Source organism: Rhodnius prolixus, unplaced genomic scaffold (assembly GCF_049639745.1).
Source record: "Rhodnius prolixus isolate KJV_2025 unplaced genomic scaffold, Rpr scaffold_9, whole genome shotgun sequence".
Classification (NCBI taxonomy): Eukaryota; Metazoa; Arthropoda; class Insecta; order Hemiptera; family Reduviidae; genus Rhodnius; species Rhodnius prolixus.
In genome coordinates, this window is record NW_027411604.1 from 9,687,715 (window position 1) to 9,705,414 (window position 17,700).

Here is a 17,700-nt window from a genome sequence, read left to right on the forward strand (position 1 = left end):
GTTTAAAAATTAATTAAAAAGAAAATAATAAAAATTAAACTTAGTATTTATAAATTTATTATATCTTTTTGATTACAATAATGTAATCTGTACTTTCTTATTTTTCGGTTGTAATATCTTGTAACACTTATTTTGTTTGTTTAAATTTTTATATAATATTCTTTATTCTGAGATTTTCATTTCAGAATAAATGAAAAAATTACCTATGACTTTATAAATATAATATATATATATTTTACCTCCTTAGTTTATGTATAAGTTGTCTATATTCTTGTTAGTTTTTTTTTTTTAATTCAGTTTAAAATGCCTCTTTTTTTTAAAAATTTGTACAAATTTTGGTGGATTATTACATGTGGATTTTATTTTCTCTTACTTGATAGCCAGCAACTAGTCACAAATATCTTAAAGTGACACATTTTTATTTGTTATCAATTTAAAAATAAATTGCAGCATACATTTTTCAGCAGTGTCACATAGCTTCTTCTTTCTAAATTTTTTCTATATTTTTAAATCCAGTTTGATAACAAGTAATAGATGATAAATCTTACTTTTTATAATTATACCTATACTTTTTGATTTTTTTTTTTTTTTTCTTTAAATCATAAAACTTATAAAAATGTGTAATTTGACTAGATAAAAGTTTTGCTATCAGTCCTGTAAAGAAAAAAAAAAACGAAATTATTCTTTATATTTGGTAAATGAGTAGTCTAAAAGGAGAAAAGAAAATACCTTATATTGGAATTTTGTGATTATTATATACATACGAATATATTTACCAAAGTAAATAAAAAAAAACCTTAATAAAAAAAAGGTGTGCATGTAATTTGTGTGACCTGTTGAAGTGTGTGTCATTTTGTACAGTTTGTCTCACATTTATAATTGAATATATAACCCAATTAAAAAATTATGTATTCCATAATTTATTACTTTTTTTTTTACTTCCGTTGATCAGTTGAATTCATGTTAAAACTTAGGGAACCTGTTAGTTCCGAAGTTCATTCAACAATGGCGTGGCTAGAAATTTAATGGGGTAAATAAAATAAATTTAATATGACTTTCAATTCTCCTTTTGACTTTTTCAAAGCACTTTTCCAGATATATTGCTATGGGTGGTCAGTGGCCATAGGCTTACCTAACACTAATTAATTCGCGAAAGATTGTATTGGGCTATATTAAATCCTACTTTTCTGCTTATTGACCCTAATGAATGCCTCCTCCACACCATCATCAAAACTCCAACTCTAAAGCTGCATCTTCGAAGAAATTACTCATATCCAGATGACGCTTTCATTGGTCGTAGTTCGTGGTCATTCTGGTTACGTTTAATCGCGGATTACATCAAAGTATATTCAGGATAAAAGCTAAATCTTACATCTGTAAGTTGAAATATGTAGTGTTGCTTTTTGCGAAAAATTGTTGCTTAGGGTCTCAGCCACACTGGAGCCATATATAATTAACTTAGTAGCTAATCTTTATTAACTAAATACAAACTAAAAATCCTAGTATTCTTCTAAAGAAAATTCATATCGTATTTTACAAAGAAAAATCATTTGAGAAAAAAAATAAGTAAAAATCTTTGTTTTTGTTTAACGTTTAATTATGCATAACAAACATAAAAATTCAAAACTTACACAGATATACCTTAAAAGAATCAAAATCACATTGAATTATTTACAAATATACTTATAATAAATTATACAAATATTTTTAATGTACTTAAAAATTTGTTCACTGAAAACCAAATTTTATTCTTCTAATTTTCAGTCAAAATTTATACACAAATGATAACCCTTATATTTTTTTTTAAATTACACCTCAACAATAGCATTTAATTCGAGTGCCAAATAAAGATATAAAATAAAGGACGATGGAGATTTGTATTAGGGAATTGAGAATTTCCAATTAAGTTACTGAAACTACTTGTACATATATTGCAAATAATGTTCGAGAACAAAAATAAAAAAATATCCATAAACTAAGGGAAACGGGTCAGTTAGATGACTTTTTTTTCATGTAGAAACGTTAATAATTCAACTATGAATAGTTTTCTGAGATTGATTTAAAATAAAATTAATAAATGACGAACGAAAGGCTGGGCTACTTTTTTAAATATCGATTTGCTCATTACTATTTATTACAAGTAATTTTTATTTTATTTATATAATTTCCATTACTAGTGCATATTTATACAAGAAAATGGGAAGGTGTTTTTGGTCTAAAATTAACTTAAAAAAGCGAAGTAACATTGAAGAGTCTTTTATAAAATCTACAGAAGGAAATCCTTTCACTTTGGAGTTCCTAAATTTATTAAGAAAATTAGAGGATATTTTTTTTTAGATGTATTTATTAAGAGCCTTAACATAAAACTAATCATGAAATAACAAAAGTAAAATTTACTTTATTAAACAAACAAAATTCAAGCCTTAACGCAATAATTAACATTCTTTATTTAATTTATAGAGAATTTGATGGTTTTAGTTCTTATTTTTATTTTTTAAAGATAACATAGAAATTGATGTGAATATAGTTTTATTCAATTTATGTAATAAAACCGTAATTAATATACCCCTAAGAAGGTACAGCTTCTTCGTCGTTAACGTACATTCCAATTATAGATACGGCAAACATACCAGTAAGACTAACAAGAGCTGCAGTTGTTGTTAATGTAAACAAATGTGAATACTGATATCTAAAAAACCAAGCAAACCCTAATACTATACTTAAACATGTATAAAGTAGTACACCAAGATTCCAATCTGGTGGTGAAGTGTTAGTTTGAGACTGTGAATTGGTTCTATTCGTATTCTGTTGAGCATGAATCAAACAGTGCACCACACAATTATCATATAATCCACATCCTTGTAAAGTCTGATCGTCGCTCTGCAATACCTGTCCATTAAATATAAGTCGAATCCTCTTCTGTCTTGAAAGTTCAACACTGAAATGTCGCCTGGAAAATGTATGAAACCTTTCAATATTACTTTTTACTTTTAATAACTGAGATAAGATAAAAAAGACTTGACTGAAACAAGTATCTATACTCCTCATCACCTCTTAGTAAAAGCATTAGACAATGGAGAAAATGCGGAACGGTGCGGGATAATATGCAGTTCATTTCATTTTGCAATGACCACGTCCCCGCTGTGAACGGTGGCCCACGAAAGAAAGAGTAATTTGAAATTAGAAAATTTCATTGTATAAATTAGAATGTAACAACTTATTTCTGTTTCTTAAAGTTAGCCTAGCCTCGTTTTTTACAAGGCACTGCAGATAAAACAGGGGCCCTATGTAAGGGAATTTAATGCACTTTCCTATTAAATCAACGCGAATCCTTAACATTCACCGTTGCAACGTTTTACCATGATCTCTGTCAATCCTACTAATACTTAAAGAAACAAGTTCGAATTAGATTTAGGACTAATTAACAATCAATTTAACTTGTTTTTTTTTAAATATATTATTTTTCCAATAAAATTAATTTGAAACTTACTTCTTAAAATCACCTAAAAGTTCCTGCAGTCGCCCTTCAACTAATTTCTGATCATCATTTAAATACTTTAGCCTTATGCGTATGTTATCCTTCGTGATATCTCTTTTTGCTTCAGATTTTGCTCTTTCTTGTAAATTAGAAGCTTCGTTGACATTACTTTCATTAGAGCATTCTGAATTACTTTCTTGTCCATGTATTACACTTTCAGATGTTCCCTGAATTTCAGGTGTTTGACTAATACTTCCTGATTGGTTCGTCACTTTGTTTTTACCACTGCTATCAACAGGTGAACTTTCATTAGGTAAATGACTTTCGCATAAGTTTCTATCCAAATGATCATTAGTTGATCTCTCAGCATTAGAATTAGGTTGATTTGTTTCACTCTGTGTTCTTCTCTCCACAATCAATATTGTTCTAATGTGTGGTAATTCAGATATGCGAGTTGAACACCATGCTATAACACCTAACAATATCACTAATAACAGGCCAAAAAACTGAATTATTTCATCACCAATACCTTCCACTAAAGACATTTTTGTTTAGTTTCTAATCGCACAATTAGTCACTTTTGTAGGATATTACAATAACAAAATTATATTAATAAACAGTATTTACTTTAAAATGCTGTAAACTTTAAGGAATATTTTGCAAAATACTCTACCATAATCCTTATTTTGTAACTTAAAACTAGAGCAAATAAACGAAATCATTTTGGTTTGAAGGTCACATAATTTCTCATTTCTCAACATTCAAACAGCTTACTCTAGAACTCAGCTGATCGTCCGCCATTTATATTTTTAGTTTAATTTAAAGTATTTAGCATTATGATTTATCTATATGTAAGTAAAGTGAAATATAAAATAAAAAGGATTTGTTTAGCCACATTTCCCTAAAATAACATTAATTACAAATAAACATTTAATTGATTTGGCTGTGGCAGCATAGAGGGAATGGAAACCTTATTAGAACCCATAAGATTTGTTGTTGTGTTGAAAGTGGAGTTGCCTAAGTATCTTATTTTGGTTATTAATTTGCCTCCGGTTCTTCTGTATCCTAGACCTTAACATAAAATCTTTTACTCACGTAAGTATAATTTTGAAATTGACAAAATAACTTCCGTCTAATTTTACAGGAAACAGGAAGTTAGTAATCGTACAAGAAAACATCCTGTACTTTGATTTAAACTATGTATTACGACTTTTTTGTGGGTGATAATAGGTTTCAGATGGCGTTTTATATTAGTGTTTTGTATTTCAGATGTATTACTGGTAAAACATGTAAGACTTGCCTTATAAAGATGGTAAATTTTCAAGATCTAGGTTAAGTAGTTAGAGGATTAAATAGAATTTAATATATTCTCTAAAGATTCAAATATCCGCAAAAATAAGGTAATGAATTATAAGTAACTACTTACTTTTTGTTTGGCGCAATGTTGTTTGTTACATTTATTTGCATTCATTTATCTTATAAAATTATGCTTAGCTATTTCAAGTTAGTAAGTTCAATTCCTTTTTTATAGTTTTTAAGGATGGCTTTTTTAAAATCATGCTAGAATGTATCCTACCGATGTAATGGAGATTGATTATGGAACAGATAATTCATCTTCTGTAAGTATTTACAGTAAATTATAATTGTTAACTGCGATTGCATGTAATTCATTGCAATTGTAGGTTGCAATTTGTAGGTTTCTGTTCAAAAATTTAGAGCCTTGATGATAGTTACCTTGTTAAACATTTTGTTATTTTGCATAACAAGAATAACTTTCTCATTCATTGAAAAATTAAATTGGCGTGTATCCAATAGATTTTTACTGTATCTTTGACATTTGAAGCGTGGTGTTAATTGCCTACAGACTTCATAGTAAAACGGATTAAATTTTAATGATTACGCATTTAGAATAAATAATTCGTTACTCTATCATACGTGGGTGTATAGTTTCTATTTCACATTGTCAAACAAAAGTTTATGCTGTTCCTAATAGTCACCAGAGAAGTTACTTTAAAAAGCTGCTGTTCCTTTGCTAACTGAAGCAATAAATTACTACCAAACTACACATTTGAAAGCCTTCCTGTTTTAATAAATAAGCACACAACTAATATTCCATTATTTTCTCCTTCATTTTATTTTTGTTTTGTTTTTTATTTAAGGCGCTTTTGCATCTAAGGTAATTGGCTCCGGAGCCAGGAAGGCACGGAGTGGGTACAGTATTCTCTCATTGCAGTAATCTGCATTACTCATCCCGCGGACCCTCTACCAATCTTGGAAAATTATATTCTATTTGCATACTGAAACTGGCAACATTTTGAGTCCTGCACAGTTCTCCAGGAATAGATTTCTCAGTAGACATCTTTACAGTTAAAGAAGACCCTGTTTGATGTTTTAACACATTCTAAAGCTTTTATTGAATCAGTTTTTTTTCAGACGTTTGTTATTTTTAAGCAAATAGCTTGATTTGTTATTAGCGCTCAAGCTTTCTTAGCAAGATGATCGATAAGCCATATTTGATCTTTAATCCTACTGAGTGAGCATTGGTTCCTAAGGAATCCTATGTCGTTTAGCTTTTCAGGAGTCAAAAGTTGAAAATATTTTATTCACACCGTTTTTACAATAGCTCAAAAAAATTATTTATCGCAATGTTATTTTCTGTTCATAGACTGCCTAAAGAAATGAAACTAAACGATTTTTGAAATTTGCGGAATGTATTCTCAGGCGACAGACATGTGGAAAGCAGTCATTCACAGTTCTCAGAATATTATTGTTTCAATAAACATTCTGGAGTTTATTTTGCATACAGAAGCAAGCCTTCAAGGGTTGAGGTCTCAGATCCTATGCCAGGATATAGCTGTTTCACTTATTTACAGCGCCAGTCGTTGACTTCCTAGCAAAAAAAAAAAAGAAGCAATTTATTTCAAATCATCAGCTGATTTATTTGTACATTCCGCAAGGATACAATTTCTTGCTTATGTCACTATCGACAATAAATCATTCAATTTGTAAAAAGATATATAGCGCCATAATGAGGGATATTGGTCGTATAAAGATTGAACATAGCTCTTTTTTTTGCTAATGGTTGATGCCGAGTGGATATCAAATTGGAACCTTTATTAAAACGGATAGAGATTTCGCCGGACGATTAATTTCATTAAGAGACCAGCTAAAAGCTAATGATTTGTAATTGTGGCGGGTCCTGCTCCCTAGGCTCAGGAGCCAAAATAGGCTTATTGACTTTTCTTTCAGCAACCATAGCCGAAAATTACCTATTATTTCATCAAATTGTGCATCCTGAACCGAAACCCTCTAAAGTTACCCATTAATTTTTCCATAATTGATTGGGAAAGGCAGATCCTAAGAATCGTAGACCGAGGGAAAGACATACAGTTAGAACTTAAAGCAACCCAGTTAAAAAACATGGGGCTGAATCGAAGTTATATTGAAGAAAAAGTCCTTAATATCGAGTTTTGCACTCTATTGGTCCAGGCGGAAGCGTTTTGATCAATATCTGTTTATTTATATCCTCTTGGACAATAACATCAGAAAGATTCTCTAAAGTGCGAGGTTCCAAACCAAACCCTAATATTACAAACATTATTTCTCAGAAGTTTCATATCTAGAATCAGCCCTGCTTTATATCTATTCCAAATAAATCACTTCTTGACAGCCACACTATAAGCTCATCAAATTTCATGATTTTAAGATATTCGTATATATAAATTCAAATTCTCTTTATATAGTTATATAATACAGAATATATAAAACTCTATTTACTCAGTAGATACACATATTCAGGGTGACCACAGTTATATGCTCCACCCACTTTTTTTTAAACGGCAGGAAATTTCGAAAAAATAGAAAACACGTATTTAATCATTTTTAGTCTAGTTTATTTTCAGTGATTGACCCATTTTTTTAAACCCTGATATTTCGAGATACAGCATCCAACTTCAAATGGAACGTTAAGAATTCTTGGTAATTTTTTTTACAGTCTCATTAAACAACTTTTGATCAAGGCAAAGCAACAGCAATCAAAATTTATATGATTACGACCTGTTCTTTTGGTCTTACTAATTTGATTTTAGACTCATTTCAAGTTATATTTACTTTTACTTAGATGGGTAACATGCCCAATTATAATTTATTGCAATTTATGACAGAATGTAATCTAAGAATTCAGTAAGTAAATGAAATATAAATCTTTGTAAATGCTTAAGAGAAAAAACAAATAGTATTCATAAAGAAAGTGAGAAATGAGAAATTTCAGTTGTTATCTTCTTGAAGAGAAATGTTAAATGATGCACAAGGGAAGTAATTCAAGAATATTTATGAAGAACCCAGCTATCAAGAACTTTAATAAAGTGATAAAATAAAAAATGACATAAATATATGGTATATTTCTCTTTTATATCTATATATCTTTTTAATTTCTACTTCGGAATATTCCTTTTTTGAAATAAAGTGATGTGCGGAGTGGAAAAATGTCCTAATTTTTCTGTATCCGTTTCAGTAACTCAAACTTACGTTTATGTCACCTTGCTTCACCTCAAGTTTATTTACGTAGTTGATATAGCGAACGTTGTAATATTTTTGGCAATCACCTAATTGAAAGCCATGCTGGAATTGGATTCAATATTGCGTACTTATTCTGACAACACCCTGAATGTAACAGATTTTCTTTTTCTCATTTGTTGATATTCTGAAAGCTCCACACTTACAGTTAGCATCATTGTTTATGTGTTCACATTTTTGTAGTAGGGATAGTTCAAGAAATTATTTATCGTACCATTTTCAAAAAATCTTTCACTGCTTCTTTTTTTTTGATCGTTTTGATTTGTTGTCAGAGATCAGTTATAATCAATAGCACTTATATGATGTATTTGTTTGTGCGCGAAAATGTTGTATAAGAAATCCAGTTAGTGATATCATAAGGTACATTGTGGCAAAAAACGAAGAAGCATTATGTCTTATCCTTTGTTTTATTATCCTGTTTTAAGGACGAGATTCAAGGAATCTTAAAAATTAATACAATAATATAGGAAAAGAAAAATATTCAATACAGCGCAGTAGTATTCATTAAATGTTCTAGTTAAAAATTTAAATAAATTCAGAAATCGCAACATCTTCATGATTTAGGAGAACTTGGAGTTACTACACAGCAGCAAACGTCAAGTAGTAAAAAGTGTTTTGTTTCCAGATGACATGCCCCTTTGCAGAGAGCCATTCTACAAAGATCTGTGAAAAAACTTTTAATAAAGCTGCTCAAAAATGAAGAAACAAAAACAATGGGATTTAAAGGTACTCAACAATATAGGTGCTCAATAGCACGAAATAGCACGTATCATTCATAATAAAATGGCAAAATAAAAAATCATGATAAAATTATTTTATTATCATTATAAATCTTTTTTATTCTTTGACTAAAATACTAAACAAGAATTAGTTTCGAGTGTTCTACATGTAATTAGTATCATGAGTGATAAATGGTTAGAATTAGTAAATATTAGTTGGCTTTTAATTGTTACTTTTGGTTTATACTGTTTTATTTCATTTTATTTTAGTTAAAATAACGAACAAAAGCCTTATGCAGAATAAATTAATGTCAGATTGTGAACGAAAAGAAAATTATTCTTGTGGCAATAATTATTTATCTCAGTGATTTCATCCGATATGGCATGCACGTCTGTATTTGTCAATGGGAAATTGATGAAAATCTGAAACCGGTTATAATTTGTTAAGAAAAAAAGCTTGCCTCGACGCTGAAATCACTGATATCGAGTATATCTAAAGATATGTTCAATTATTTTTATCAATTCAATTATTTAACTGTTAGTATTTATTATTTTCAGTTATTTATATTTATATTGTTAATTTATTTATCTCCGGTGACCCGTAATTTAAAATGTAAATTGCTTTCATTGATGTTGCAAGAAATGATAAAACAAATTTAATTGTTAGTCGTTTTTCGTAGTCATTCGAGTAGCCTCCATCTTGAAATGAAAGAATTCCTTCAAATGTCTCTGTTTTCTTCTTGCTTGTATTTAAAATGTTCTGGTTTTAGGACCTTACATAAAGTTTGTTATATTATATTGTTGTAATGGTTTATAATAACATTAATAAAATAAAATGAGATCCAGAGATCGCTATTCCGTTTCGTAGGTTATTGAGAAATATAATGTCGGTGAAATGTCACCGGTTGCTTCATGTAATATCCTACTTTTTTTAGTTATGTTTCGTAAAATATTTTTATTTTTTATTTTTCTGGTAAGGTTTCCTTTTTTGACCTTAAAATAATCTTGTTGATCGATGGATTAGCACTTGTCTAGGAGTTTCTTACTTTCGTCCTAAGACTGGGATCAAACCTAAAAAATGTACTGCATCGTTCGGCAAAAAAATTGTTTTCTTCTTTAGTGAAGTCTGTACAGATAATAAGCTGCGTAATTCGAGTACGAAGGAAGACATTATTCGCTGCAAAGTTGCGATAAAAAACAAAGAAGCATTATGTCTTATCCTTGGTTTTATTATCCTGTTTTAAGGACGAGATTCAAGGAATCTTTAAATCAACATTTTGTTGACAAGAAATGTTTTTTTGACATTCGTTGTCCCATACCTGATAACTGTTATTATGTAACGTCTTTCAAGTAAGAGTGTTCTCAGCAATCTTCAAGATTAGTGTAGGTATCAAATTAAAAAAATCATCGGAGATCATTAGTCGCATCTGAATGCACATTATTTTACAAATCTTAATTGAAATTTGTTGAATTTAATTTGCATCCTTTCTTACTAGTTAAATCAATACTTTTCACTAAATCAGAACACTCATTCTCATTATGAAATGATCATTATATTTTAATAAGGCGTTTTGGATTTTTTATTTTTAGGTGTCCGACGCAAATCAGAAAGGATCAGCAGTTATGGAATTGGGTAAACAATTGCTGATGACAGCAAAAAATGGGAACGCTCAAGAGGTTTTAGAATTAATATCTAAGGGAGCTCCATTTGCCACTGATTGGGTAATTAGCAATGTTTTACTTAAACAATTATTGAATTACTCAATATTATTTAATGAAAAGTCCCCCCAAAAAAGTATATCAATTTTATATTTGTTTTGTTTTCAAGATGCTACATTTTGGAACATCTCAATGAAATCTAAATACTCACTCCGATTCAATATAAATAATTATCACATGCTCCTTGCATACCTCGTACCATGCAAAGGAAACCACTCCTGATGCTTTGGCATGTTCGAGGATTTAACATTGCTGCCTAATCTTCGTCCTCCTACCTTGAGTTAAATAATTAGCTCTTTAAGCGCAAATAATTATGCTGTCGTTGATTAGCTAAACACCTTTTTAGATGCTCATTTCTCCTAATTTATCAAATTTGTGGCAGCTATTTTTCCTAAGTTTTTTGTCCACCTTTTTACTGGCCCTCAATATTCCTTCTTTATCTCTCTCCGCCATCTTAGAGCCATCTGAATGAACCAATCTGTATCAATGTGCATCTTTTTTGGAGTTGATTAGAACAACAGTCTTAAATTTGTAATTTTATTAATGGATCCTTGAATTTTGTATGAAATAGCAATGAGGTATTTCGAAAATGACAAATATGTCTAACTTTTAAGATTCATTCTAGTTCAACTGTGTTTCTGTTTGAAGCCTTGGTTAGATTTTGAATTGTCTTTGCGCTGTTCCAGGTTTGAAGCTCTAGAGATTTTTCATTCACAGATTAGGCTTCTTTTTTTTTGTAATTTATTGCGTTGATAGTATTTGATACAATTTTAGGTTGTCAGTCATCCTTTGGCAGAGCTTGTGAACACATCTTTGCTCATTCATTTCTTGTCAATTTCTTAATTTAATTTTGTTATTTTCAATTAATAATCACTATCGTGTAATCACTTGTTATATTTTATTTTCAATTCAATTATCATTTTTGTTTGTCTTTTTTCTCTGTAAGAACTACTTATTTTCGTTACAATGCTCTCAAAGTTTTTGTTTATGAAGTTATTGTGGTGCCAACTTCGCACTTTATAGGAGCTAGTTCTCTTGGTGAGTCTATGTTTGTGGAGGAGAATTGTTATGTAAGGATAATCCCTCTAGTGAATAATAGCTGACAGCTATCAACCAGTCAATCGCCCGCGGACTCCCATTGAGAGAACTTCGCGCTCGAACCAAACAAGAGGATGATGGCAGATAATTTACAGGAAACTGTTCTGGGCATTTAACCATTAAAAATAATAACTTTTCAGACATCAACAGGCATCATAATAATTGTTTCACGCCCATTATACACAATCCTAATAAAAGATGAAAATTTTCCAGTATTCCTTAATCACCCTTTAATGGAGTATCCATATCAAACAAATACTCAGTTCTTTCTTTGGAAGATGACTCTGAGAATGAGTTTGAAGAATCCAACACGGTAGAATAAACAAAAAATGAACAAAACTCCATCATTGAGAATCGTCTCCATTACCAACAGACTTGCTTTGGCAATAGATAAACAAACTAAATACTGCACTTATGCAGTATTATTATACATTATACATGGTACTTCATGTTTGTAATTAAAGTTTACACATCTAATAATCAAGTTTATTTATATATCTATTTTAGGTTGGTACTAGTCCACTACATTGGGCTGCTTTTAACAATCATATTGAAGTGGCTGAGACATTGCTATTAGCAGGCATCAGTAGAGATGCAAAAAATAAAGTAAATAGAACTCCATTACATGTTGCAGCCCAAAGAGGTAATCATAAAATAGTAGAGGTTTTGCTAACTTTCGGAGCAGATGTGAATTGTAAAGATATTGTAAGTATTAATTTTATTTTAAATCATGCTAACTTTTTAAAGTAAGCTTTTGTAATTTATCCAGAAGAGATAAATATATCCCATGTTTTATAGCTAAAAATGGCACCTTTACATTGGGCAGCAGAAAGTGGTTCTAAAGAAAGTGTACAATTATTACTTGATTATGGAGCCGACTTAACTGATGTAAATGTATTCGATAAAACTCCTGCCATGATCGCTAAAGATAGCAATCATTTTGAAATTTTAAAAATAATAGAGGTTGGTATAAAATTATGTATTTGCAATTTCCTCTATAGCAATCGTGACTAATTTACGAATAATTTTCAAGATATATCTGTCTTGGAAGTCCCCAAGATGTGGCACAAAAATTAACTAGTAACTTAAGAGAGGAAGGAGGGAGAGATTAAAATTTTCGCAAGTTGGCCTTTAAATGGTTGATTTCATCCACTAAACTTACTGATTCGTATGATAGAAACATGGTGAAAGTAAATTCTTAACATCAAATGGATGAATCAACCACTGATGATGTATATAAATCCGAAACAGGCCATTTACTAAATATGAATAGTTTCAAATGAAACAAACAATATAAAATTAAAAAATGAACTTCAAATCATGATTTCATCAGATATTTTTTAAAATAAAATATTAATGCTATCCTAAATGTCGCTTATACATTATAATTAATTACAAATTGAAAATTCTATTCGGTAAAATGAAGAAATAAATCAAAACTTGCTTCTTAAAGGATACAGCGGCTATGGATCCTGCGCTGAGATCTATGGCAACGCGATTGCTTCGAAGAAAATCTAAAGCAAATGTTATTGCGAAGACACCTGATAATGTACCTCCACCTAATTTTACTGGTATAACTTCTTTTTTTTTTTTATAAATAAATATTATTAATAATCTATTAGTGTGTTGTCTTTCTGAGAATGATAATTGTTTCAGCTTTAACATTAAAAGTAGTACCAAAAAAACAGAAAATCGGAATAGTTGTTGATAAAGAAGACCCACTCACTGGAGAAAGAACTTTGGAGTTAATTAAAAATGAATCTTTTACGAATGTTAATAACAAACGTAAGTAAATGAAATTTGAAGTTGATCTTTCATTTCTTTGGTAAAAGTATTGCGTTTATTTCGCAAAGCTACTAAAAAATAAAGTATTATTGCGTAATATATTGGAATTAAATGTGCAAAGTTTAATACTGTCAAGATTTTCTCTTAACGCAATCAGTCTAAATATTTAATAATCTTAATCAATCTATAGGTTTACGACCATACATTCAAGTTTTTATCTAATGATAATTGGCTTTAATGATGATATACTTAACTTAATACTGTTCCCTTCAGTTTAATAAGGAGTTTCGAGGAAAGTGGAACGTGCTGGAACTCCTTAAAATAATTTTTCATGAAAAAAATATCTAACAATAGCGATAGGTCTATAATCGAGTTGGATGGTATTCGGTTGCTAAAAAAGAAGTCGTCCTAAAGATCTGATTCTCAGGAAATTGATTTTTTTCAAACTTTTTTTAAAAATTTGTCAATCTCATTAAAATCTAATGTCTCTTTGTATGACTAAAAATTAATTTGTAGTCTTATCTATTTTGCGTTTCAGCAACTCGCTGCTTGCGTAGCAGTTCAAACCGAGGCGTAGACAAACTAAATAGTAGCGGTAGTGGAATGTCTGAAGGTAACAAAGTAGCTGAAGTTACTTCAGCGAGTACCAGTCCAAAGAGTGGAACTAGTAGCAGTAAAAAGATAATAACAATAAAAGCAGATCAACTTATAAATATGACGAAGGAAAGAAGAGTTATAATTACAGACAAGCGGACAATTAGCAACGCTAGATATTTTGAGGTATACATTTATTTGATGCTACTTAATCAGTAAAAGTAATATGAGCTTTTTAAATTTAAATACCATTGATCTCAAAAGTAGATTTTTAAGAAATAAGTCAATATAACACTGTGGAAATAAAAATTTTTGCGCACCCACGCATATTTTGTTTTGAACACGTTATTACATATACACAAAAAATCTTTTCATCACTGTCGAAACCGACGACGTTATTTGGAAAAAATATTTTTATGAACATTTTCGTTAAAGCAAATAGTTGCGAGAAAAAGTTATAGATATACTGCGTAATGAAAATAAAATTTGTAAGATGTAAGATCAGAAAAACTGCCTTGAAGGAAGATCACCTAGCGGTTTTCAAGTTTCTTTCAGCGAGTAATACGCAGAGCTTGTACTGGTATCAATTTGTGAAAAACAGTCTTCACATTCTTTTTAATCGCTGATTTGAGTTGTTTATAGTAGATTCAGATCTAAGTTGATGCGATTATGTCGTTGTCTCAAGATCCGCCAGAGTATCCAAGGACCAAAGCCTCCTCACAAATCTTTCTCCATGCCTCTATGCCGACGGCTGACACCTGAAGTTGAACGAACTCTATCTCAACATAATCCAGCAATCGCATCTTCGGTCACCACTCGGTTACCCACACATTTCATTCTTCAAGAGAAGCATTCAGGCTCCATCCTATATCGTGACTTTGCCATCTGAAGGCCTGTCCACTATGGTGGATTACTGAAACTAAGTTTTGCCTTTTCATTTTCGTTAATTCAGCCCATCATTATCTTGAACTTAATATTTTTTATTTTTTTTTCATCCATTGAACACTGCACCCATTTTTTCAAGGAAAAAAAGAAAAGTTATCCTTTTATAGATTTTTTTTTCACAAAGATTATTTATTTTTTATTCTCAAGGGTAAACTGTACACCGAAGATCAAAAAGAAGAGCTTGCTAATAAAGTTAATGCCAAATTACAAGAGGCTAAAAAGAAATCAGCCAGTTTGGTAAGTCAGTTGAAGAAAGTTAACGAAGAAATAGATAGTTACAATAAACTGCTTGGTTCCTTGCATAGGACGTGGCCTGTTCATTAATGTTTATTTTATTAAAAAAGAAAAAATATTGTTTTTTTTTAATAATTAGAAAAAACAAAATTGTAAGCAACAATTTTTATAAAATTTATGAAATCGAGTTTAATTAATTGAATTGTGCTCCTATTTATGTATATAACAATTAATTGCATGTATTATAAAAAGCTGGGATGCAATATTCACGTTGACCAATTGCGTCCTTTTTTATTGTTTATTGTAGTTCCCTAGGAATTCATTTCATAAGAATAAATTGATCAATTGACAATTTGTTGTGATGTAGACAAAATAAAATAAAAATACAAAAAGTCAAAATCATAATTTTACGGCAAAATTCTTAAATTGCTAAGAAGTTAAAAAATAATAGTTTTTACAGCAACCATTTTATTTTAATTTTATTATTTTTAATTTCCAACCTTAACAAATAATTGGGTTTTATTTTTTAATTAGAACAGAAAATTGCTTACATAATTTTGATTATAATTTAGGTATAAATCCAAATTCGCTTTTGTTGAGGATCTAAATATTCTTGTACAAATTTGTAATTAATAAAAAATATATTTTTTAAGTTTTTTCTATGTATATAATTGATGAGATCATTGTATGTTTTAAACTTTTTAGTATTTAATACACCTCTTTCAAAAGACTAGTTATTATTATTATACATTAGTGCGGAGGAACAACCCACTACGCTGAGGAACCGTCCAATCTTAGAAGCTGGAAGGACGTGTGTCCAGAAACACGCTAAAAGCAGATTGGAGACCAATATAGGTAAATGCGACTCGCTAATTTATCTGCCTCTAGTTGGGCCAATCTTAGAACCTACCTACCTCAAGCACTAGCTGTGCAAAATTCTCTTCTCTTTGTCTTCTTCATCTCTGTTTCTTACTGTAATACAAGCTTTTTCCTCTAAATTTTCAAGCTTTTCTACAGCAAGAATCGCTACAGGATATACTGTAGACATTACTTCCAAATACGAACATTTAATTTCAAATAAACAACATTGTTAATTAAATTTTTTGGAGATTTTCATGTAGTTACTTTTTTAGAATTTCATCATTTTTAAATTAATATTTACATAAAATTGGTTTTTGGATTTAATAATTTCTAATGCAGAAGGCTCAATAAAGACTACACAATATTCATTTTGTCTTCAATAATTCTATTTAATGTTCTCTATTGAGGGTGCACTTGTTTACTATAATATAATAAAACCTAATCTTTTTTCGTTAAGTATGCCCCATTCCTTGGATTGCTTTCTTCTGATCTTGTAGTCACTGTTCAGTTACATAAGAGGAATCGTCTCTGTATTCTTGCGGCTTCTAGTCTTATAGAATCTTTTTTGTCAGCTTTTCAATGGGAATCAGTTCTATGTGAATGCTAACGCCATCTCATCCCATCTTTTTTTATAAAGATACTATAAAGCCCTAACCTCCATTAATTTCAAATTATTGCGGGTTCGCTATGCCCTACTCATACATAAACAAAAATTTCACTTTATTATAATTATGGAGGTTGCTGAAAGCTACACGTAATAACACCATCTTACGGAGTACGCTTCTTTTAAGTACACCAATCGTTATTTCTTGATCCCAGATTTCGCTAGCACAATATTCGAAAGTGAGATGTAAAGATGCAACAAAACAGAAAACCTAAAGCAGTTCGTTTCAAACGCAGTATCCCTTGTGGGAGTGAAGTGCACCAACCATAACCTAGAGTGCTCTGATCTCATCATTTTCAACTCAATTGCAATCTAATTGGAATTTCTGTAAAATGTCGCCGTAACTAAATTGGATACTGCATATTGTTGCCCTTAAGGTCGCTACATTCATATGAGACAGGTAAATGTCTGTAAACAGGTGTTTGGAATTCCCAAATCTGATTCGTATAGTCACTAAGAACAAATAACTGCCTTTGGATGCAAAATCATAGGTATTTTGTTAATTGTTGAAAATCAAGAAGCCTGCAAAACTACTATCTTCATCTGAAATATTTCTCTAACAAATCATTATTGACTTCAGTCGCTCCATGATAAAATAACTCAAAAGCAATGGCAAGAAACATTTGGATGCAATTATATAATACTGATAGTTGCCAGAATTTGGTTCACCACTTGCACTAGCTCATTATATTGGGTTTTCTAAATATACTTGATGATCTAAAGTCTAATTATGGATAAAAACATTAAACCAGTAAGAAAGGAGTATAGTACGGCTTGGATATTATTTTGATCTTTATTTTCTTTGTATCCCGGGTTGAGAAGAAAAATTTATATTTATTATAGTTCAGAAGAGTTGCTGAAAGCTACATACTAATAACAGACGGATAACAATAATAGTAGTATGAATACGTTTTATAATGTGTTATTTATTTCATTATTTTACAACCTTCTTGAGGTTTTATTATAGCCTTTTATTAACCTTTTCAGGTAAGGTTTGTTTCTAAGTTCAGTTCCTTGTTTATGGGAGG

The 17,700-nt window shown here is 30.2% G+C and overlaps 2 protein-coding genes across 4 annotated transcripts; one reads left to right on the top strand and one right to left on the bottom strand.

The window, feature by feature from the left end:
* Nucleotides 1-569: 569 nt before the first annotated feature.
* On the bottom strand, nt 570-4,226 carry LOC141454506 (transmembrane and ubiquitin-like domain-containing protein 1). Its single transcript, XM_074128812.1, has 2 exons — nt 3,491-4,226; nt 570-2,950 (listed from the first exon to the last, which is right to left on the bottom strand). Exons 1-2 carry the CDS (start codon nt 4,021-4,023, stop codon nt 2,569-2,571), a joined length of 915 nt encoding a protein of 304 aa, XP_073984913.1. The 5' UTR covers nt 4,024-4,226; the 3' UTR covers nt 570-2,568.
* A 131-nt stretch (nt 4,227-4,357) lies between these two features.
* On the top strand, nt 4,358-15,809 carry LOC141454502 (uncharacterized). 3 transcript variants are annotated; one of them, XM_074128800.1, is made up of 11 exons: nt 4,358-4,573; nt 4,748-4,878; nt 5,010-5,097; nt 8,679-8,779; nt 10,363-10,494; nt 12,097-12,294; nt 12,388-12,552; nt 13,043-13,160; nt 13,246-13,374; nt 13,913-14,154; nt 15,061-15,809. In XM_074128800.1, the coding sequence occupies exons 4-11, from the start codon at nt 8,750-8,752 to the stop codon at nt 15,235-15,237; spliced, it is 1,191 nt and encodes a 396-aa protein (XP_073984901.1). In that variant the 5' UTR covers nt 4,358-4,573; nt 4,748-4,878; nt 5,010-5,097; nt 8,679-8,749; the 3' UTR covers nt 15,238-15,809. The 3 variants fall into 3 exon arrangements, with proteins under 3 accessions (XP_073984901.1, XP_073984902.1, XP_073984900.1); XM_074128801.1 differs by lacking the exon at nt 10,363-10,494; XM_074128799.1 differs by lacking the exon at nt 8,679-8,779.
* The last annotated feature ends 1,891 nt before the right edge of the window (nt 15,810-17,700 follow it).